Source organism: Poromitra crassiceps (genome assembly GCF_964638095.1).
Source record: "Poromitra crassiceps genome assembly, chromosome: 7".
In the NCBI taxonomy this organism is placed as follows: domain Eukaryota; kingdom Metazoa; phylum Chordata; class Actinopteri; order Beryciformes; family Melamphaidae; genus Poromitra; species Poromitra crassiceps.
Genome location: NC_139628.1, coordinates 57,119,819 through 57,144,051, shown reverse-complemented (window position 1 = coordinate 57,144,051; position 24,233 = coordinate 57,119,819). Strand labels below are relative to the sequence as shown.

The 24,233-nt window shown below is 46.2% G+C and overlaps 1 protein-coding gene across 1 annotated transcript in view; it reads right to left on the bottom strand.

The window, feature by feature from the left end:
- Positions 1-24,233, bottom strand: part of arhgef11 (Rho guanine nucleotide exchange factor (GEF) 11) — a 52,490-nt gene continuing 28,257 nt past the window's right edge. Inside the window, exons 25-40 of the mRNA XM_083640745.1 lie at positions 22,559-22,698; positions 20,637-20,777; positions 18,888-18,964; positions 18,535-18,660; positions 18,129-18,246; positions 17,462-17,610; positions 15,876-15,951; positions 12,837-13,019; positions 9,689-9,770; positions 9,437-9,517; positions 8,802-8,860; positions 8,461-8,613; positions 5,957-6,175; positions 4,353-4,642; positions 4,120-4,252; positions 1-3,227 (exon numbers count right to left, since the gene is read on the bottom strand). Of these exons, the coding sequence (XP_083496871.1) occupies positions 3,178-3,227; positions 4,120-4,252; positions 4,353-4,642; positions 5,957-6,175; positions 8,461-8,613; positions 8,802-8,860; positions 9,437-9,517; positions 9,689-9,770; positions 12,837-13,019; positions 15,876-15,951; positions 17,462-17,610; positions 18,129-18,246; positions 18,535-18,660; positions 18,888-18,964; positions 20,637-20,777; positions 22,559-22,698 (2,077 nt within the window). The 3' untranslated portion in view covers positions 1-3,177. The remainder of the gene's footprint in view (positions 3,228-4,119; positions 4,253-4,352; positions 4,643-5,956; positions 6,176-8,460; positions 8,614-8,801; positions 8,861-9,436; positions 9,518-9,688; positions 9,771-12,836; positions 13,020-15,875; positions 15,952-17,461; positions 17,611-18,128; positions 18,247-18,534; positions 18,661-18,887; positions 18,965-20,636; positions 20,778-22,558; positions 22,699-24,233) is intronic.

The following is a 24,233-nucleotide window of genomic DNA, read 5'->3' as shown; positions in this document are numbered from 1 at the left end:
ATGGGTTAACGCTGTCCGAGATGCTTGATAATCAACAGCCAAAGCTATTCAAAAGACTGTCCACTCCTTTGGGGATCAGTAACACTGCTCTTGTTTTCCACTTGGGAAAACCTAGCATGCATCGCTTTTTCACTCCTATACGTGACTGAACAAACCCAGGAGTCATACTTCTCTGAAGGGGGTGTAACCAAAAAAACACCTGGAGCCCAGAGGCAGGTACAGTCAGAAGGTTCAGGTGTCCTTAATGCCGCCAAGTTGGCTAAAGAGTGAAAACGCTCCTCCAGTGAGTGAAACATGACTTGGTGGTAGGATCATATTTTGGGTTGGGTGGTTCTGTGTGTCGGAGGGGAAATTAGTGTTGATTGTGTTTCAAATGTTATGGGGCTCTTGGTTGGGTTTGGTCGTTTAAAGACGGTGGGGAACTTAGTAATTAGTGTTAATAATATTCAAAACCAGTTCAAATAAAAGAGTCAGTCCGCTGTGCTTCTGCCAAGATAGATAATGAGACATCGAGGTGCTCAGGACAGGACATAATACAAAATAAAAAATAAAATCTCAACAAGCAAACATCAAAACATAACTTGCCAAACTTATTTTGACGTTCCCTTAGCGAGTAGAAAGTCATTTCTTAAAGCTTTCTGGATCTCTTCTTGCAACAGTTGAAACATATTTTTGCCTCACTCTAGTGTGGATATCAAATGAAATGAAAGTGAGTGACGACCTTTGACAGAAACAAATTCAATAAAACAAATCACTCGGCTTTAGCGTCTGCTTCCACAAACCTCAACAAAGGCTTCACTAAAGGGTTACAACCTTTCTCAAAATAAAGCACATTCAATGACACTCTGATGTACTTTGCACAGCAGCAGTTACTTCACCGAACAAGGCTGAGATAGAGAACAGGAGCATATCGTCTCTTATTTTCCCTGACTGCACTTAAGTCTTTCAAATTCATTTTTTTTTTACAGAGCGTTTCTTTTCTCCCAATAAATTATACATTATTCTGTGCAGAGAGAGGGAGGGGTTAAGGGGGGGTCGCTATATAGATGCTACTTGGTAAAGAACGTAGTCCCTTCATGGCTTTGTAGGGGGCGCTAGAACACTATGGTATTACCAGTGGGTGGTGGTTCACAGTATTTACACACACACATTACAGCGAAGGGAGGCCTAAACGATTCACAGGCGATTTTCTTTTTAAAGCGACGTCGACGGGCGACGTCACCGACAATTTCGTTATTTTTGGCAGCAAATTGATTGTGTGCTAAATACGTGTTGACTGAATATTCAAGTTTCAAAGTTTCAAGCCATACTTCCCCGTCACGCCCTCCATTTCCCCACCGCCCGGTGTCGTCCTCATTGTCGGCAACATCGCCCGTCTTGACCCTCGCTCTAAAACACACCCCGTGTCGGTTGCGACTTCGGGCGAAACCCGGGAAAAACGTGGGCCGCGGTCAGCGGAGCTGTACGTCTCCACTGAGCGCGCCCCGACGTCACGGCGATCCCTGTATGTCTCTAGAGCAGCGCTGATGGAGAAAAAAAACACAAAAAAAACAGACAGCGCTTCAGTAGTAAACAGCGCAGTAGTGTTTCTATAACTTATGCAAAGTTTGATGAACAATCTACGATTAATATGAACCATATAATGATCAATAACGTCGCACTGATGCTTCCAAACAGCCATCCCATAGCTTAGGAGAAGTACGTGGACATACAAGTCGACATGGCTGCCACTGTGGTGTTCCCAAAAAAGCACAAAAACGTCAACAACTAGTGTTTGTCCAGTAGTGGGGAGGGGATATGAACACGTGACATGAATGAAACGGTTAAAGTGATGTTGAATTTGAGTTGTGGAGCTTCCTGGACAAGAGAAACCCCCCCCCCCCCAAATTGGTGATTCTCATCTCTGTTATCTGTTGCTCCGGTAGAGATGACTGGAGAGTTATGCATTTCTCTCTCTCCGAATTCTCTGCCATTATATTACGATTATTATATTACGATTATCAGTCAGTCAGTCAGTCAGTCAGTCAGTCAGTCAGCGAGTGACAAGACATTTGCATTCATAGGTCTGGATGGAGGAAACAATTCTCCGTTCTCCTCTGCAACAGCAACAGATGAACACCAGAGACTCATGGCTTTGGGGGTTTGATCATCATGTCCAGGAAGCCACACAAGCCAGCAAAGCTCAACATCACCTTAAATGGTGTGTGTGAGATATTGTATCAACCCAGTGCAAAGAACCTGAATGATGTAGACACAGTCCTTCAGCCCCTGGTGGCAGGTTGATGTAGACACAGTCCTTCAGCCCCTGGTGGCAGGTTGATGTAGACACAGTCCTTCAGCCCCTGGTGGCAGGTGAACTCAGTGTAAAGCATGAAGCCATGATGAGGAGGGGGGGGGGGGCCCGTAGTGAAGCCAGTGGCGTCTCCCGTCCCTGACCTGTCCACTGTGGAGGACGTACGTACGTATGCATGACAGTGGGATGCATTGTGGGTAAAGTGCTGGGGTGTGACGGGGTCCCTCGGATATTTCCTTAAAATCGACAGTTCAACACTTTTCTGCTCCCTTCCTTCAACCAGCTCTCCAAACCAAAATATACAACAACTCAGTCCTTTAGAAACAACTCAGTCCTTTAGACACAACTCTGTCCTTTAGAAACGCAGCCGAACAAATCCCCACCTTGGTCGTTTTTGTGTCCTACTTTCCAGTTAGAGTTCTTCCAACTTTTCCTCTCTTTTCCACCTTTCCTCTCTCTTCTTCACGTCATCCTTCTTTCACTCTTTCAACAGTTTACTTGTCTTCCTTTTTTTATTCGTTCCTTCAGTCTTTTTTCCTCTCTTCCCCTGGACTCCCTTCCTGCTCCGGGGGGAGGTCAGCGGCGCGGACCTCAGCGTTCCTGGGGGGGAACGCCCTTAGCGGTCCGTCCAGCTTCCTGGTATATCCCGGGGCAACAGAAACAGTAACGTCTACGGTTCCTCCCTGGGTTCCGCTCCATTGGCCAGTGCATGCAGGGATTGGGGGTGCGCGGGGAGGCGGGGCTAGGGTGCCCGAGTCTGACAGTGGGTGCATATGGGTGCGTCTGTATGCCAAACAGTCAAAGAGTGTGTGTCTATCAGTAGATCCACTCTGAGCTGATATCAGAGAGTCTGTGTCTATCAGTAGATCCACTCTGAGCTGATATCAGAATCCAGTCGACTGGATCTTGGGTTCTGCTGGACTTCCCTCCTTGCCTGGATGGGAGAAAAAAAGACAGATTTATAACTTGTACCCGTATTTTCTCCAATAGAGGCAATTAATAATTAATAGTCAATTAAAAGTGAGGTTTCAGAACGAATGGCTGGGGGAATAAAGGAAGGAAAAAAATAATGGTGGATATCGGTATTCACCTTATTCCTGGACTTACGTTTCCCATGATTCTCAGCGGTTGCCGGTTGTCGACTTCCTGTTTAAATTTGTTTCACTAGCAAGGACGTGCGCGCAGCTGTCAAAGAGTGGGAACGTTTGGCTTATCTTATCCAAAATGGCTAAAAATACTAACGTTGTGTGGTTGCATAGTGGCAATATTTTACAAAAACGAGGTGAATGTCAATCAATTCACTCATACTGTATGGGCTTATTTTAGCTGAAATGGCTAAAAATAGTATGTGGTTGCATAGCGGCCGCTTTTGTTTTGAAGGCTAAACATCCAAACCGGAACTCTTATTATTTGGTCATTGAACGGAGCTTTAGCGGTCTATCTCTTTCAAGATTCAAGATATTGTTACTCCGTTGTACAATTATGCACGTGAGAAATTATTGTGCTGGGAGGCTCCATTACAAAGTCACAACTATTATTATGATTATTTTCAGTCTCTTTCACTATGAACGGTCCTGGGCGGAAACAGGCAACCGGCAGCTGGAAACAGGGAGGGAGGGTGTCATGGACGGTCTCACCAATACATTTGTGAACACTCCAGTCCTGGTGCTTGTTATACAGCATAATACAGCATAATACAAGTGCCACAAGATGGCAGTAGCTACATTTGAAGTAACATAATATGGGACCCATGCAAGTGGCAGTGAGTGTCTTTTCCAGAATAGGTAATACATTAATACATTGCAGTGAGAAAAGAAAAGGTTCACCATCTCCTGAGCCGCGGTCCAGAGATGGCGTCCTGGAGACGGTTGCCGAGTGACACGAGCGGTCGTCTGACTCCTGACTGACAGGAGGCTCTCTGAGGGTTTTCAGAAGCTTGTGATGGGCCTTCTCTATGTCCTGTGGAGTGACGGAGAGAGACACAATTCATCGCATAAGTTCATATTGCGATTTTTTATTTTTTGGATTCATCGTTTTGGCGAACCTAAACACAACTCACCTTCAGCTGGTGCAACTTGCTCATCAACCCCTCGATGGTGTGGAAAATCTCATCCACGTTTTTGATCACGTGACTCTGAAGCCCGGTCGGCAATTGGTTAATCTCCTCTTCCTGTTCAGGTTGCATCGCCTCTGATTGGTCGAGCGTTTCCTCCTCCGGCTGTACCTGTGGTGACATCACTTCCTCCGGAGGCTGAGGGAAGTGGGTGGCGGTGGGGGTAGGAGGGTCGTTGATGTCGTCGGTGACGCTCTCTCCTTGCTCGGTAGGCATCACCAAGTAGAAGGTGTTCCCTACAGCAGACAGGTGGGAGTATGAATACAGCGTAATGACACTTACTCACCACTGATGCACACACACTAATTGGTGTGTAGTGTCATCAGTAAACTGGGCCTGAAGAACTCTGTCAAAAGTCTGTGTATAATTCTCCCTCAGAACAACAAACACAAGTAAGGAAAGCTACAAATTGCCTACAAATAGATAACAAGACCAATAATTTACATCCGATTTTATTATTCATTTAAATCTGAGGCAGATTTTAAATTGTGTAAGCAAGAGATCAAACGGCATATTACATAAGCAAGAGAGACGTGGATCAAAGAAAATGTTCTTATTTGATATAAAGTATATATATATATATTTCTGAGCCACAAATAATTTAAATGAAGAGCGTGTGATGGGCAACTATCGCAGAATAAAATCTAACTTAATATTGCGTTTAATTTTTCCGCCCCACATTGTCACATTTTTGTATCGTCATATTATGGAATTTTGATATCTCGTTCTAGCCCTCGTTAATAAAAGCTACTTGCAAAATACAATTAGACAGGATTAAAAGACATCAAATCAAATCAAACACATAAAGACAAGGACGTGCTTGTGTGATGGAAGCTATGGCACCGGGGCCCCACTAGAACTACGTGTCATTACCCTGCGGAGTGGCCTCGCCCCTCGGCTCGGACGATTGGTCGGAGGGGAGGGTGACATCATCAGTGACATCATCAGTGATATCGTCAGGGACAGAAGGAGAGCCCGCAACCACAGCTATGCACAGAGGACAGACGGGTGACGGAGAAGTGTGTGTGTGTGTGTGTGTGTGTGTGTGAACAGATATGGGGGGGTGTTTGAATGCATGTGGAAGAGAAGTGCGAGTCAGTGAGTGAGGAGGAGTTGAGATACAAGACCAGGTGTAGCGTGACCAGGTGTCACCAGGTGTGGCGTGACCAGGTGTCACCAGGTGTGGCGTGCGTGTGTGTCATCGTGTCGTGAGGAGCAGGCAGAAAAGGAGCAGAAGAAGAAGAAGAAGAAGAAGTGTGAGAAACAAAATCAATAAACGAGCACAGAGTGCAGAGAATCCATGCGGAAGAAGGCAGCCGATGCAGATACCCAGATTTGACCCACAGATGGAAAACCACATTCAGGGTGAATCCACTTTCAGTTCAATCAGTTAGGAACATGCAACTCCAGCTGCAGCAATTGAGCATAATTCTACTTTTAATTTTTTTTTAAATGTCCTTGATTGACTGAACTGAGAGGGAACAGCAGACCCTGCTGGAGACTTAAAGATGATGATTTGATGATGACGGGTCTCTTTCTGAACGGTTTACCTTTCCTCACGACGTGAACGTCCGAGGGCGGGGCTTCCTCCGGCTCAGCCTCCCATTGGTCGGTGCTGAAATCGAGGATGGTCTCCAGGGACTCTGGCCTCTGCCTTTCCGTGAACGAGCTGCTCTCATTGGCCGCCTCGTTGGTGGGCGTGCCGTCTGAATCGTGGCTCCACCCGTCCTCTTCCAAGTCTCGGAATAACAGCTGCCTTAGTGCTTCAACTGTGACGACACAAGAACGAGCAGGAAACATGAAGCAGGGGATTTCTGAAGGATGATTAGTACGCAGAGAAAAACACCAATAGACCTTATTCGATTGACGTCACTCACGTACTGGCACGCCCACCGCCGCCATGTTCTCGACATAACGCAGCAGCTCTTAAGTGACAGCCTATGTGAGAGCAGCGTTTATAGGAAGCTAGCCGCCGTTAGCGTTACCTGTATCGTTCCTGTTGTGTTCGGATGGTGACCTGCGTTAGGCATGGCTGTAGTAATGACAGCAATAAAGTCCCCGTGGTTTGTTTCTATCTCTACCGTCCACAGACGTGAAGGGAGCGAGACTGAGGATACGTCAGCAGCACAGGAGAGGTGTGGATAGTTAGTTGAGACAGGTGAAACTTTCTGACAGCTCCTCACAGCAAAGTCTGTTCACCTCGTTTTTTCTTTTGTTTATTATTACAGGCATTAACGGCAGCATACAAACTAGGGATGTCGACGGTTAACCGTTAACCGGTTAACCGCCGACAACGTCATTGGTCGGTTAAGCATGTCGGTCAAACTTCCTAACGGTCCTATTTCTCTGCATCTCATATTAGATCGGTAAAAAGTTTGGACAGCCTGCCTCATTTGTTCATCCTCCCGAGTCCCGCAATGCTGACAGCTGTCAGCGTGCGGACTTGCTGCACTCGTCGTCATGTCGTGCAGCCGGACACACAGAGAGCATAATAGCCACCTACAGCCCTCGTCGCAGATAAAGAGAGAGAGGGAGAAGCGTGGAGAGAGAAGCAAACTATTTTTTTGCAGATCTCAAAAGCAGGTAAACCACTGTTGAATTAGTGAGAATGTCAGAAGGAGAGAGCAATAAGCGCTTCGTCAGTGCGCCCTGCAGCGTGAAGGCTTGGGGCGGTGTCTTGATGTGCTATTCAAAGTGGAAATTCGTTCAATTAGCGACACGTTTCGTTCTGAGCTTTTAAAATTAGTTTCTGCTGGTTTTATTAGACTATTTACGACACATGCAGTAAGATAATTCATTTAAGAATTGTGAGCGTGAGTATGGGTTTTTTCCCTCCGTATTTCCCCCTTCTGCAAATGCGTGCAGCTCCTATCATAGCCTATCCGAGGAATGTTTTTGTTTAGATGGCTGGAGGATTTAACTTGTCTTCTCGTTTTGTTAATGTGTTTTTTTCTGCTTGTAGATGTAAAAATAAACGCTTTCTACTGAAAAAAAATCAAGCATTTGGTAGGCCTAAGGTTTAATGGGGCACAGACAGTAAAATAGCGCATTTTAATCTTCTCGGTTAACCGACAGTTGTCGGCTAATGAGTGTCGGTTGTCGGTCAAGAAAAATTATGATTTTCGACATCCCTAATGCAAACAACAACTCTGGGGTTTTTATTGCTGTCATCACCATCGCTATTTTGTAATGGAACAGAAACGACAATAAGGCCGTTACTATAGTTGTCAGCTGCAGGACGGTATGTCAACAATATGGCGCTGTCTGGGGTTAGCGAATAAGGTCTATAGCAATTAACAAGCTACTTTTATATACACACACATATCTATATATATATATATATATATATATATATATATATATATATATATATATAACATTTATATATGTTTTATATATAAAACATTTGAGAACCTCTGTTTTAGATTTCATTAAGTGTAAGCCTGTAATTATATATTATATATATATATATATATATATATATATATATATATATATATATATATATATATATATATATATATATATATATCTATCTATATAATATATAATTACAGGCTTACACTTAATGAAATCTAAAACAGAGGTTCTCAAATGTTTTTCAGCCAAGGACCCCTTACAAGATAGAAAATAGACCGGCGGGGACCCCCTCATTCTGATTTGTGATTTTGGGCTAAGCTTAATTGTTTCCACGGTAACGTGCATGACTTTTAAATTCATAGGTTTGTTAGATTAGAATGTAATCCATGAGCTATTTTAGATTTAAAGCATAACATATTTTCGTTGAACTATGAAGCTTTTGCAAAATACAAATATTTTTATTTCCCTGAAAACCTTTTGCGGACCCCCTGGCAAAGTGCCCCGGACCCCTGGGCGTCCCCGGACCCCCATTTGAGAACCACTGATCTAAAACACACTCACATTGGAAATGTAGATTTAGATGAATTAAACGCATGACGTAAAATAAGATAAAAGAATAACAGTGAATTAGCAGTGAGGTTATACTAGGCCTACTAATCAAGTGAGGAATACGCCATTACTGCTTCCTGCTCACCGTCTTGCAGAGCCGCCTCTGCCACTCCCACTTCCTGTCTGTCACCGGAGAGGAAAGCTTCTGATTGGTCTGTCGGTGTGGTGGGCCTGAGCGCGTCGTCGTCGTTTGAGGAATTTGTCTCCATGGAAACGGACCCCTCCATCATAGAGTCGTCTGGGAGATTTGAAACAGTCGGAACAACTCACCGAGTCAGATACAGAGGTCAAACACGAGTCAGATACAGAGGTCAAACACGAGTCAGATACAGAGGTCAAACATGATTTTTGGATGGTTTCACATAAATCTAGGCGCACACAGCAGATGGTGACAGATTCATGGTCGTGGATAAAGATGCATCTCACCTGATGGGTAGCCATGTCTGCCTGTTGAGAGTGGGGAAGCGTTACCTAGACTAGGAGAACTGTAGGTGATAAAACACAGACACACAAAGCTCACACAGGCTGTCGCCAAGATAAGTGAAGTTAAAATACTAAATTAAGACTTTTCAAGACCCTTCAAATTCCATTTAGAATGAAATATGTAGAATGAAAATGAATTGAAATAAACGTGAAAACGAAAACACTCAGAATATAGATGATTTCTCAGTGGGGACTGGAGGGGGGGGGGGTGCTATATTTAGTTTTATGCAAAATCTTGGCCTTGAGTTAGACATTATAAAATGTTTTCGGGACCTACACACACACACACACACACACACACACACACACACACACACACACACACACACACACACACACACACACTGGCTTTTATGACTCCTAGTAGGAATTTCAATTTAGTTCAAATCAATCAAAATAGATTTAAAAGAGGCTCTGCCACACTCAATAGCTGAGATGTGAGAGAAAAGTCCCTGAGGGATAAAAGATAAAAGAGGGATGTATATATATATATATATATATATATATATATATATATATATATACATATATATATATATATACACTGTAAGATTTTATTCATAGACAGAGTCACTCACGATATAGGTGTGGATCCATAATTGGTCTGAGGTGACGAGCCACCAGCCAATGAAATGGACTTTTCAAGTAAGTCTTTCCAGCTGGAAAAAAATAAAAACCCAGTGTCAGCAAGCACACATCATGAGAAGATACATGTTACTGTATGCTGAAAGAGAGCTGGTGTGCTCAGCAATCCCTCTGGAGCAAAATACAGGTGTAAAAAAATACAGGTGTAAAAAAATATATAGGCTACAATATCCAGGCTCGCTTACGTGTTTTTCTCTGATGAAGTGCCGGCCACCAGTTCGTAGATCTTACTCTCTGTGGTGCTGATGACGTAGAGGGCCTTGTTGTCTGCAGAGAAATCACAAGACACAGAGACGTGATCAGAGACACAGCGGAAATCACACAGGAGAAATCACAAGACACAGGGACATGATCAGAGACACAGCAGGAGAAATCACACAGGAGAAATCACAAGACACAGGGACATGATCAGAGACACAGCAGAAATCACACAGGAGAAATCACCAGACACAGAGACGTGATCAGAGACACAGCAGGAGAAATCACACAGGAGAAATCACCAGACACAGGGACGTGATCAGAGACACAGCAGAAATCACACAGGAGAAATCACCAGACACAGGGACGTGATCAGAGAGACACAGCAGAAATCACACAGGAGAAATCACCAGACACAGGGACATGATCAGAGACACAGCAGAAATCACACAGGAGAAATCACAACACACAGGGACGTGATCAGAGACACAGCAGGAGAAATCACACAGGAGAAATCACAAGACACAGGGACATGATCAGAGACACAGCAGAAATCACACAGGAGAAATCACAACACACAGGGACGTGATCAGAGACACAGCAGAAATCACACAGGAGAAATCACAAGACACAGGGACGTGATCAGAGACACAGCAGAAATCACACAGGAGAAATCACAAGACACAGGGACGTGATCAGAGACACAGCAGAAATCACACAGGAGAAATCACAAGACACAGGGACGTGATCAGAGACACAGCAGAAATCACACAGGAGAAATCACAACACACAGAGACGTGATCAGAGACAGCAGGGAAACAGGAGTGCGTGGGAGTTAGCAGCAGGAGTTGATCTTGCTACAGGGTTTGGGAGTTAGCAGCAGGAGTTGATCTTGCTACAGGGTTTGGGAGTTAGCAGCAGGAGTTGATCTTGCTACAGGGTTTAGGAGTTAGCAGCAGGAGTTGATCTTGCTACAGGGTTTAGGAGTTAGCAGCAGGAGTTGATCTTGCTACAGGGTTTAGGAGTTAGCAGCAGGAGTTGATCTTGCTACAGGGTTTAGGAGTTAGCAGCAGGAGTTGATCTTGCTACAGGGTTTAGGAGTTAGCAGCAGGAGTTGATCTTGCTACAGGGTTTGGGAGTTAGCAGCAGGAGTTGATCTTGCTACAGGGTTTGGGAGTTAGCAGCAGGAGTTGATCTTGCTACAGGGTTTAGGAGTTAGCAGCAGGAGTAGATCTTGCTACAGGGTTTAGGAGTTAGCAGCAGGAGTTGATCTTGCTACAGGGTTTAGGAGTTAGCAGCAGGAGTTGATCTTGCTACAGGGTTTAGGAGTTAGCAGCAGGAGTAGATCTTGCTACAGGGTTTGGGAGTTAGCAGCAGGAGTTGATCTTGCTACAGGGTTTGGGAGTTAGCAGCAGGAGTAGATCTTGCTACAGGGTTTGGGAGTTAGCAGCAGGAGTTGATCTTGCTACAGGGTTTAGGAGTTAGCAGCAGGAGTAGATCTTGCTACAGGGTTTAGGAGTTAGCAGCAGGAGTTGATCTTGCTACAGGGTTTAGGAGTTAGCAGCAGGAGTTGATCTTGCTACAGGGTTTGGGAGTTAGCAGCAGGAGTAGATCTTGCTACAGGGTTTGGGAGTTAGCAGCAGGAGTAGATCTTGCTACAGGGTTTGGGAGTTAGCAGCAGGAGTAGATCTTGCTACAGGGTTTGGGAGTTAGCAGCAGGAGTAGATCTTGCTACAGGGTTTGGGAGTTAGCAGCAGGAGTAGATCTTGCTACAGGGTTTGGGAGTTAGCAGCAGGAGTTGATCTTGCTACAGGGTTTGGGAGTTAGCAGCAGGAGTTGATCTTGCTACAGGGTTTGGGAGTTAGCAGCAGGAGTTGATCTTGCTACAGGGTTTGGGAGTTAGCAGCAGGAGTTGATCTTGCTACAGGGTTTGGGAGTTAGCAGCAGGAGTTGATCTTGCTACAGGGTTTGGGAGTTAGCAGCAGGAGTTGATCTTGCTACAGGGTTTAGGAGTTAGCAGCAGGAGTTGATCTTGCTACAGGGTTTGGGAGTTAGCAGCAGGAGTAGATCTTGCTACAGGGTTTGGGAGTTAGCAGCAGGAGTAGATCTTGCTACAGGGTTTAGGAGTTAGCAGCAGGAGTAGATCTTGCTACAGGGTTTGGGAGTTAGCAGCAGGAGTAGATCTTGCTACAGGGTTTGGGAGTTAGCAGCAGGAGTAGATCTTGCTACAGGGTTTAGGAGTTAGCAGCAGGAGTAGATCTTGCTACAGGGTTTGGGAGTTAGCAGCAGGAGTAGATCTTGCTACAGGGTTTGGGAGTTAGCAGCAGGAGTTGATCTTGCTACAGGGTTTGGGAGTTAGCAGCAGGAGTAGATCTTGCTACAGGGTTTGGGAGTTAGCAGCAGGAGTAGATCTTGCTACAGGGTTTAGGAGTTAGCAGCAGGAGTTGATCTTGCTACAGGGTTTAGGAGTTAGCAGCAGGAGTTGATCTTGCTACAGGGTTTGGGAGTTAGCAGCAGGAGTAGATCTTGCTACAGGGTTTAGGAGTTAGCAGCAGGAGTTGATCTTGCTACAGGGTTTAGGAGTTAGCAGCAGGAGTTGATCTTGCTACAGGGTTTAGGAGTTAGCAGCAGGAGTTGATCTTGCTACAGGGTTTGACCCCGCTGAGTAACCTGTGTGTTAAAGACCACCTCATGGTCACATGACATTGTTAGCATCATCATCAACCTACTACAAAACATACTGCGGCCACATGAGGATCATCATTACATGAAGGCCCTGAGTCTCTGTGTGTTTTCCATTTCAAAGTATGAAGATTTTACCCAGATCTGAGTGACTTCTCAGGATTAATAATACTAATAATGTGATGCTTCATTGATCATTGTAAGGAAAGTATCTGCTCCGCAGTCACTCTGGACTGATGACCTATTTTGTTCTGGTATAAACATCAGAAAAGGTAAATTACCCTAAAGAGAGCGTAGACAAGTCCATCATGCGTAACTCCCCTTACAGGGACTGAAATCATCTATATTTTTGACTGAATACTCCCTTATTACCCAAACTCTGTCCAATAACACGCTGCGTCTGAATCCACGTGACTGTGATTGGGCAGAAAAGCGTGCAGGTGTGATCCTCACCTGTGGCAACGTGGCGAACCAGCAGCGAGTCGAGCCTGACGAGGGGGCTGAAGGAGGCCTTGGCGTCTCCGCTGACCCCTACGCCCCCGCCCAGCCAGCGGGACGGACAGCGCAGCAGCAGCCGCTCGTCTGGGCCTCTCTGGAGCAGCACCAGGCAGTCTGACAGCAGCAACGCCTGGATCTCTGACGGTGGGGATGAACAGAACCGATCAGAATGCACGTTATGAGCTGGATCTCTGACGGTGGGGATGAACAGAACCAATCAGAATGCACGTTATGAGCCAAGTACAAACACATGTGATGAAACTAGTCTGGACACAGTATGTATATTTTATTTCCAAAATGCAAAATCTTCTTATTTTTTATATTTTTTTATATTGATATCTCAATATAGTTTAGTTTAGTTTAGTCAAGTCAAGTCAAGTCAAGTTTATTTATATAGCCCTAATTCACAAGCATGTCTCAGAGGGCTTCACAGAAAGTATGTCTAGCTAATTCTAGCTGACACAACAGTAACAAGAATATACAGAATAAAGATAACACATTGAACAATTGATAATATAGAAAATATAGAAATGAAGAGAGAGCAGAGGAGAGAGCAGGGGATGGGGGGAGAGCAGGGGGAATGTGAGAGAGTGATGGGGTGGGGAGGGAATGGGAGATGTTGGAGGGTATAGGAGGTGGGGAAGGAGCAAGAGGAGAGAGCAGGAGAGGGGAAGGGGGAGGGGTGTGGGGGAGAAGAGAGCAGGGGGAGGGAGGAGGTGGGGAGAGAATGAGAAATATAGACGCACATCTTGCAAACGGACATATGTCAATTTCTAAGCAACCAAACTATGCCTAATTTAATTGGCTGCAAGCCTTTAGTAATGAGTCCTTTTGCCAGATAAGCAAAAGGATTATTAGTTATTATTATTAGTTTATTAGGATCCCCATTAGCCATTACACAAGGCAACAGCTACTCTTCCTGGGGTCCACAGTCAAAACAAACAATACAGATACATTACAAATATGCAAAGTAAAAGACAAAACATTTTAAAATCATATGTTTAAGACAAACAAGAGAAAACAAACAAAAACGTATACAGGAATATAATACTATAATATAATACATCTACCTATAACCCTATAACACATGCATATGTTACGTGATTAACAAGTTCTGACACATCAACATCAGTACTCCTTTAAGTAGTGGATCTTTCTTTTTATATAGAAAGGTACCAAGGCTCAACATGGTGCACAACATTGTTAATGACAGGGCCCCCAAGTGTCTTAGTAGCTATTTCCCAGGTGTTTGAGAATAGATCTAGCCTAGCCAACCTGCATCCTCCAAGGTGTAGAACAAAGATGGGCCAATGCTCATTTAGTTACACAGGAGCTCAGGAATGGAATGAGTTGCCTTTGACCATCAAACAAAGCCTGAACTAGGGGTGTCAAAATTAATCGTATAATCGATGCATCGCGATGCGGACGTGTGAATCGAATCGAATCGTTGACAGATCGTTGAATTGTTTATGTTTACATTTCTGTTGACATTCAGATTTTAAAGCACTTTCTAAGTAAAAAAGGGACTTGATATTTATCTGACTGCTTGTATTAATTGATGAAAAAGTAGCCATGTGCAGTATTGATACAGAAAATTGAGGATTTGATACTTGGAGCTGCGATACTTTGAGCTGTATCCAGATGCATCGTGATGCATCGTGGAATCGAATCGAATCGAAGACGGATGAATCGTAATCGAATGGAATCGTGAGGCCAGTGAAGATTCACAGCCCTAGCCTGAACCCAAATAGTTTCAAGGTGAACGTTATTGGCTCATAGAAAAAGTCCAGGATTAAACCTAGTACGTCACTGTAGTCAAGTAGTATTTTGTTGTATTTTATTGACTTTGCTTTTCATGATGTAGGTAGGTAATGTCGATTGGTAATATTGATTATGTGCGATTATATGTGGTTATGTATATTATGTGCCGAGACCAAGGACCACAACGGAAATACGTCTGACTTTTTGTGCTATCCTTGACATGTTTATGATGCGTGACTTATTTTTTATCATGTAGGTATCAACTGTCCAATAAACTAAACTAAACTCAAACTAACCAGTGTGTAAAAACATATGTATTTGATCTATAAGGTGCGTTCACACCGACCTATTAAAGTTTGTCGCTGGCGTCGAGTTTACATACAAAGTCAATGCAAACGAGCGATTGAGCGTATATTCGCCTGGGAGAAAAATCGCTGGGCGTCCGAGCGGCAGAGACAGAGCGATAGGGAGAAAATACGCTCGTCGCTCGAGATGAAATATTCCAACTCGAGCGAAAATACGCTGGCATCAGTCGCTCGCTGTTCAATGCTGATTGGCTGCCGTGTGAGAGCGAGTCAAGGATCACTCTGGCTTGGAACAAACCGCTGGTTTATTGTGTGGCAACAAACCACATTGACAGGCTGACAGCTGACATGAAGTGAAGTCTGTACTACCGGTATGCAGTTCGCATTAGGAGCACGCTGATAGGCTTAGCTTGTAAACAATGACGGTGGCTCGTAGTGGACAAACAGCATGACATTGCGTAACGTTATATCCCCCACATGTCCGTCATTTCGTGTGCCTGTTGATGAGCGATTTAAACACAGCGACAGAGCGATTCTAAAGGGTTGACTTGAGCGACAGAGCGAAAAATAAATATCTCGGTGTGAACGCACCTTAAGCATATGCAAGTAAATTACATGGCATAGTTTAAGAAAGCACACTCATCTGTCTGTAAATGTTGTACTCTGAATTGTTTTGTAAGAGGAGAAAGAGATGAACAGAAATCTCATGAACTGAATTGTACTTTGTTCTCTAATGTTCTCTACTGTGTCAAGTGCAGGATCTGTCCAAGACTTTGAGCGAAAACAGATTAGATTGAGAGGAAGTGTCCACGAGGAAAGGACTCGGAGTCTCGCCTAAAGTGCTCAAATTTGTTTTGGAGTTATTGGTGCAGGAACACGTTGACAACATAAGCAAATCAATGTCGGATAGTGCATAACAGTTACATACCTAACGTCTTATCTTTGCTGACTTTCCAGGTGAGGGGACCTTCGTGAATCATTGTCTTGGTGGTCAGGTCCAGACTCTATGAGAGAGAGGAGTAGCAGCACAAATCACCATTACAACGAGTGATGAGAAATTAATGCCAGCGCTGCATAAAAAACCCATTCCTGAATTACAACATGAACAACAGAGAGCCAAAGTGAAGGTCACTTCCTTCTTTAGCACTAGGGATGCACCGATATGAAAATTTTGGCCGATGCCGATAACCGATATTAACATTGCTGTTATGGCCGATAACCGATATTTACCGATGTCGATATGATCTGTATAAAACCACATTTTTATGATCATCACATTTTGTACATACTGAAAAACACATGTTAACACTGAATTTGAAAAAGTTATGCATTTCTTTATTTGCAAAGCCTTTGGAAAAGCCCATAAATCATAGATTTACTGCATTATTTCATATCAATGTGAAGAATTTGGCTGATAATGATAACCGATATTAACATTGCAACATCTGACCGATACCGATATGACCGATATGTTAAAAAATCGGCCGATACTGGCCGATACCGATATGATTGCCGATATATCGTGCATCCCTATTTAGCACTGTACCAGAGATTTTCATCCGCCATTTATTTTCCCATAGACATTTCGTAAAATGCTTATAAAAAGAGTTTTACTGGTTAAAAACTTAAAAAATATATTTGTGTCGAGTCCACCCCTGGGGATACACAGTGATCGAACCAGGCGTTTTGACGGTACGATTTTTTTTAAACTGACATATTTGTGTCGAGTCCATGCCTGGGGATACACAGTGGTCGAACCAGGCGTTTTGACGGTACGATTTTTTTAAAACTGACATATTTGTGTCGAGTCCACGCCTGGGGATACACAGTGATCGAACCAGGCGTTTTGACGGTACGATTTTTTTTAAACTGACATATTTGTGTCGAGTCCACCCCTGGGGATACACAGTGATCGAACCAGGCGTTTTGACGGTACGATTTTTTTTTAACTGACATATTTGTGTCAAGTCCACCCCTGGGGATACACAGTGATCGAACCAGGCGTTTTGACGGTACGATTTTTTTTAAACTGACATATTTGTGTCGAGTCCACCCCTGGGGATACACAGTGATCGAACCAGGCGTTTTGACGGTACGATTTTTTTTAAACTGACATATTTGTGTCGAGTCCACCCCTGGGGATACACAGTGATCGAACCAGGCGTTTTGACGGTACAATTTTTTTTAAACTGACATATATATTATAATATGAAAGAAAATATTTTTTCGATGTTGTTTTTTAGTTTTGGTCCGAGTGAAATGTTCTATGGTCTCTCCCAATTATAGCGTTAGCCGAACCGTTCGGTTTGAACCAGTAAAACTCTTTTCATAAGCATTTTACGAAACTATCTATGGGAAAATAAATGGCGGGTGAAAATCTCAGCTACAGTGCTGAAGCAGGAAGTGACGTTCACTTTGCCTCTCTGTACGCAACCAGACAAATGAGTGAGGAAAGGAAGGAAGAGAAAGATGGACAGAACAGATGAAAGAGAAGAAATAAAGGAAGCTGGCCACCTTGAACTGAGGGGCGGGGTCCAGCCTGCGCTGGTATTGGCTGAGGTGCTGGCGGTGTTCCGTCTCCCTGACCTCCTCGTTGACAGCCTGCAGTATCCCGCGGCAGCACGCCTGAGCGCGCTGCAGCGGAGCCAGGTCTGATGAGACCGCTACAAGAACCACAACATCGGCCTTCAAATCACATCAGCGCACAAAACACAGACAATGTAATCATCCAAGATGAAATAAGAGTGTGTGTGTGCGTGCGTGTGTGTGTGTGTGTGTGTGTGTGTGTGTGTGCGTGCGTGTGCGTGTGTGTGCATCCGTGTGTGCGTGTGTGTGTGTGTGTGCATGCATGTGTGCGTGCGTGCATGCGTGCGTGTGTGTGTGCGTGCGTGTGTGTGTGCGTGCATGCATGTGTGCGTGCATGCATGTGTGCGTGTGTGTGTGCGTGCGTGCATGCGTGCGTGTGTGTGTGTGTGTGCATGCATGCATGTGTGCGTGCGTGCATGCGTGCGTGTGTGTGTGTGCGTGTGTGCATCCGTGTGTGCGTGTGTGTGTGTGTATGCGTGCGTGTGTGTGTGTGCGTGTGTGCGTGCATGCATGCGTGCGTGCATGCGTGCGTGTGTGTGTGCGTGTGTGTGTGCATCCGTGTGTGCGTGTGTGTGCGTGTGTGCTCCTGCCTCACCCTCTGTGTGTTTGATGATATTGTCCAGCAGCAGAGGGTACTTGGTGATCCTCTGCATCTCTGAGACCAGCAGGTCTTTGAGCTGTAGCCTCCTACAGTGAGGACTGGCCTCACACTCCTACAAGTCAACACATCGAGAACATGACAAGATACCAGGTGAACGGTAGAGCAGGTAGACCAATGTTTATGGAATCGGGCACAGAACCTATTTGCATGGCCGTTCACATCATACAAACATGGGAGGGATTTACTTGACTTGATTGCATTTAGCAGACGCCTTTGTCCAAAGCGACTTACAACATCGCATCTCGCCAGGAGGACACAGAAAAATGTGTCGTGTGTGACTCCGGGGTTTTACGAGTGTGTGTGTGTGTGTGTGTGTGTGTGTGTGTGTGTGTGTGTGTACCTGGATGATGTGGGCGAAGCGGGGGTCTTTGCGCTGCTTGTTCTTTATGAGCTCCAGACCCTGAGACTGCTGGCTGCACAGCTGGGACGCCTGGTCCTGGAACTCCTCCCCAGCTGCACCTTCAAACTGACACACACACACGCGCGCACGCACGCACGCACACACACGCACATGCACACACACACGCACGCACGCACGCGCACACACACACACACACACACACACACACACACACACAGTTAACACACTGTACATATACTTCACATTGTGATCCATTTGAAAGGATGGCATGGATGGAGATAGAAGAATGGAGGATAGAGAAGAGCAGTGATGGCAGGGATTTTGAAACTCACCCTGGCCAGCATGACGTCGCCGATGTCCTGGACGATGGGAGATTCTCTTCGCTTCTTCATGGCCTCACACAGACTTGCTGCAACACAGTGGTCAGTGGAAAATAACTCACCTGTCTGTCGCTCTGTCACAGCAGCAACTCCAGAAATGTCACTAGTTATTACTCGATGCAATTACCAAGTGGCTGGGGGTGGAACTGAATTAATTGTTTCTTTCAAACACTAAGGCCATGTCCACACGGAGACGGAAGCTATCTTTTTTTTTTCCGTTTAAGAAAAGTTGGGTTGTAAACACGGAAATGCAAGGGTGGCGTCTTCAGATATATTCACTCTGGGACCCGGTTTCAAAAATTAGCATATACTCCCAGAAGGTATACTCCCAGAAGGTATACTCCCAGAAGGTATACTCCCAGAACGTATACTCCCAGAAGGTATACTCCCAGAAGGTATACTCCCAGAACGTATACTCCCAGAAGGTATACTCCCAGAAAGCTGGTTCCGTCTGGACGAAACGTCTATATGAGAAAAAAACTAGCGGATACATCTAAACTCGTCTCCGTGTGGACATGGCCTAAGATTGTCCATGAAAATGTCTACAGAAAAATACACTTAAAGCTGAATTCACTGGCACGACTATTCTAATCTAGTCTAGTAATTAACTGACAGCATATGTCTCCAAATTAAAGTCTACAATACATATTGACATTGGAGAGCTGCAGGCAGAGATTATCTTTACAAGCCATGAGCTGCCTACTTACTAAGCATTCCTTAGTATTATTATTGACCTGGTCATTGACAGCCTGAATACATATTGACTCAAATTACACAAACACAATAAAACACACACGGAGCAGCGTTCCTAGAATTTTCCATTTTGAAATCCCATTCTCTTCTCTTCCCACACTCAACTTTCTGAATTTAATTTAAATATGTTGGTTAGCAGCTGAGACAATGTATCATTATAATAGCTGGGCAGTGACTGTAAACAATCACTCAAAAGCTGAAGAAGACAATTCCCAACTGAACAGATTTGAGAACAGTATGTGAAATGACTTTCAGTATTACATGTGGTCAAATTTGTGTCACATTTTCCCATCAGATCTTTGGTCAGGCGCTTAGCGGCAGTGCCCTTGGAAAATAGTTTCCAACAATCCAACTTGCCGTTTTCAGCGTGTAGCAACGAGCTAGCGTGTAGGTTTCTGCCGTTAGCTTGCTAGCTAGTTAGCGTTGTTGTTTTCACTGAGGCACTGTTTACAGCGACACACAGGGAGGAGGGAGCGGAAGCTGCTCTGATTGACATGGTCGGAGCCAATGACAGAGCTTGTAATAAGCCGGGAGCGGACATGCGGCAGCGACTGAAACAGTCGGTCCAATGGGAGAGCAGCTGTAGAGCAGGGGAGGGCTTATCCCAGTTGCCTGTTTCCGTGCAGCCAGACTCCTCGGACTGAAGGGAGGGGAGGCTGGCCAGCGAGACGCTGCAGACAAACCACAACTCGCTTTGGCTGCACAGTGTCGCTCCAAAAAGGTCAACATGGCAGCGATCAACACAATCTCCAGGCTTCAACACAACCTTTCAGAATGCTACACACATACACACATGCGCACATGCGCACACACACACACAGAGGGAGACTAACACACACACACACACACACACACACACACACACAGAGGGAGACTGACTGACACACACACACACACACACACACACACACACACACACACACACACACACAGAGAGGGAGAACTGACCGTGGAATTGGTAGACTTGGGGCAGGTTGGGGAAGATGCAGGCCAGCTCCTCAGAGCTCAGCACAGACCTCATCTTCTGGAAGAAGACCTGGTCCAGGACCCTCAAGGTCCGCAGGTGGGACGCCTCAGTGGTGAAGAGCTCTGAGAGGAGAGAGGGAGGAGGAGGCAGAGAGGGAGGAGGAGACAGAGAGGAGGCAGAGAGGGAGGAGGAGGAGAGAGGGAGGAGGAGGCAGAGAGGGAGGAGGAGACAGAGAGGAGGCAGAGAGGGAGGAGGAGGAGAGAGGGAGGAGGAGGCAGAGAGGGAGGAGGAGACAGAGAGGAGGCAGAGAGGAGACAGAGAGGAGAGAGGGAGGAGGAGACAGAGAGGGAGGAGGAGACAGAGAGGGAGGAGGAGAGAGGGAGGAGGAGGAGAGAGGGAGGAGGAGGCAGAGAGGGAGGAGAGAGGGAGGAGGAGACAGAGAGGGAGGAGGAGGAGAGAGGGAGGAGGAGGCAGAGAGGGAGGAGGAGAGAGGGAGGAGAGAGGGAGGAGGAGAGAGGGAGGAGGAAGAGAGAGGGAGGAGGAGAGAGGGAGGAGGAGACAGAGAGGAGAGAGGGAGGAGGAGGCAGAGAGGAGAGAGGGAGGAGGAGGAGAGAGGGAGGAGGAGGCAGAGAGGAGAGAGGGAGGAGGAAGAGAGAGGGAGGAGGCAGAGAGGAGAGAGGGAGGAGGAGGCAGAGAGGAGAGAGGGAGGAGGAAGAGAGAGGGAGGAGGCAGAGAGGAGAGAGGGAGGAGGAGGCAGAGAGGAGAGAGGGAGGAGGAGGAGAGAGGGAGGAGGAGGCAGAGAGGAGAGGGGGAGGAGGAGGCAGAGAGGAGAGAGGGAGGAGGAAGAGAGAGGGAGGAGGCAGAGAGGAGAGAGGGAGGAGGAGGCAGAGAGGAGAGAGGGAGGAGGAAGAGAGAGGGAGGAGGCAGAGAGGAGAGAGGGAGGAGGAGGCAGAGAGGAGAGAGGGAGGAGGAGGAGAGAGGGAGGAGGAGGCAGAGAGGAGAGGGGGAGGAGGAAGAGAGAGGGAGGAGGCAGAGAGGAGAGAGGGAGGAGGAGGCAGAGAGGAGAGGGGGAGGAGGAAGAGAGAGGGAGGAGGCAGAGAGGAGAGAGGGAGGAGGAGGCAGAGAGGAGAGAGGGAGGAGGAAGAGGCAGATAGGAGCAAAAAGAGAGGAGGAGAATGAAGTACAGTGTAGTTGACACTACACTATTTAATACTGTATAACAAGCCTCTGATTCCAGACAACTCAATGACTGACAAACTGAATTGCGTCCCACCTAGTTTCTCCCCAGACTCAACGTTGAATCGCTGTGCTCTACTATGTGCTCTACTACATCAATTAGTTTGTGCCACTTCACAGCCGCAGCTGCTGTTTTGAGGGCGGGTCAAAACTGAATGACTGACAGGTCGTAGCACCAATGAGAGAGTGGTTCGTTTTCAAAAGTCAACAGAGCCAGGTTAGGCCTGATCGCTAAAGTCGTTACTGATTGGTGCCCCCAGGTTTTCGGGGGGGGGGGGGGGGGGGGAACCAATCACTGGCCAGGATTGGGACAGCAGTTTGGAGCGAGCAGTGTCCCAGACCCAGAGAGTAAGTAACCTCGTGTATCAGTGTCGGGGCAGTGAGACTACGTCCCACCCAACGCCATCATTCTGGGTGAAGTTAGTAAATCCACCCAGCAGCATCAGTGTCACTGAACAACTTTAACTGGTGATTTTTTTTACATTTGTTGTCTGCGCAGCCCCACCACACAACAGCTTTTAGCTATGTTTAATTCAAGGAAATTTGCGCGTGTGTGCGCGTGCGTAGAGTGTGTAGTGTGTGTGCGTGTGTGCACGTGTGTGTGTGTGTGTGTGCGTGTGTGCGCGTGTGTGTATGTGTGTGTGTGTGTGTTGAATTGGAGCTGTACCGTAGATGACCGCCTGTCGGTCCACCTCCCGGGTGCTGAGCGTGGCGAGGAGCTGAGGAGGAACCGTCTCCTGCCAGTTCTGCCCGTCACACAGCTCCTCCTCCAGCGCCGCCGCGTCCGCCAGCGGGGACTCTATACTCCTATACACACACACACACACACACAAACACACACACACGCACGCACACGTATGAACAGAGAGATAGACAAACAGAACGAGTGTTAATTCATACTGAACTGTTTCCAATGGTAACTGGATTATTGTAAATGAATTATGATCTTTATCATCTTATCAACAAGATTCTACAGTGATTGAGTGACGCACACTTCTTGTGGTGAAGAGATAGAACGGTGATGAACATCGATGAGTTTGTGGTGCGTTCGTTCACAACAGGAAGCAGTAGCACAAGACTCAAATGGGGAAGTGCACACGGGGACAAACCCAGCTGGACCCGAGGAAGGCTGTGGGAAACGCCGGCTGTGTTTCCACTGCCTTCTGTGCTGTGTTCGAAATACTCGAATTACATTTGAAAATAAATTTGAGCAGATTTTTTCCCCCTGCTTGTGCTTCTTCCCTATTTAGCTGTAGGCTGCTACATGTTACATTCTAAAGGCCCACACTTCAACCTCATTTAAATTGGCAGCAAGTGGGCAGGGCGGTTTGCACCCCAGGGGCCAGTTGCACCAACTGGTCTTACACTGGTCTTAAGCGAAGTTGGTCGTAACTTTACGACCTAACAGCTACGCCGGTTGCACCAAGACGGCTTAAGCCTTCTTTTCACTACGCCCAGGCGTAACTCTTACGCCTGGTCAGGAGGAGGCGTAGCGCCTGCCTGTAACAGAGATCTCCGTGTCTTATCAGCGGAGACCTTTTTGAGTCCTTACCGTCATCGTCACCGTCGTAACACAGCACAATGTTAGATTATAACTAACTAGTTGTGTGGCTTAGCCTTCCCAAATGTTGCCGTTAATTTTTTAGAATTTAATACATAGAATTGGGAACGTTACATTCAATTTCATTCAGACTGTCTGTCTGGCTCAATCGCCGCCATTTTTCCCCCGGAGCGAGGGAGGGTGGGAGGAGGGAGGGTGTTTTAGAGTAGTGGCTGAGAGAGCGTAGTGGCACAGTGACGCTCCAAGCAGGTCGCGAGGCACATTTTTGCAACATCATCCAATCAGGGTGCATTCCCCGGCAATTCACATGGACGCGCATTGCTACGACCAGCATACTGACCAGACGTAAGCCGTGTTGGTGCAACAGGCGTAAGTCCACTCTAAAGACTGGTCTTAACTAAGACCGACGTAGGAGTTACGACCAGGCATAGTTAAGACCACTTGGTGCAACCGGCCCCTGATCTGTGATGTCTTCGTCCAAACACCCAGCTGCTTGAGACACAAAGCGGGACGGAGCATTTTCAGTTAGTTTCAGAGATCATGCAGTTATTTCTCCTCCTGTGCACCTACAGTCAGTACTAGTAGGGGTGTAACGGTACGTCTATTGGTCCCGTGACGTCACGGTATGGTTCGGTGTAGGGATGGGCGCGAGTACTCGGGTACTCGAGTACTCGTTCATAACGTCAGTACTCGAGTAACGTTTCCGCTGTCCGGGTACTCGCCCCACTCCCCACCCCTTTAAAAATGGTCTAAATCTACGCACGCATCGTTATGTGGATCT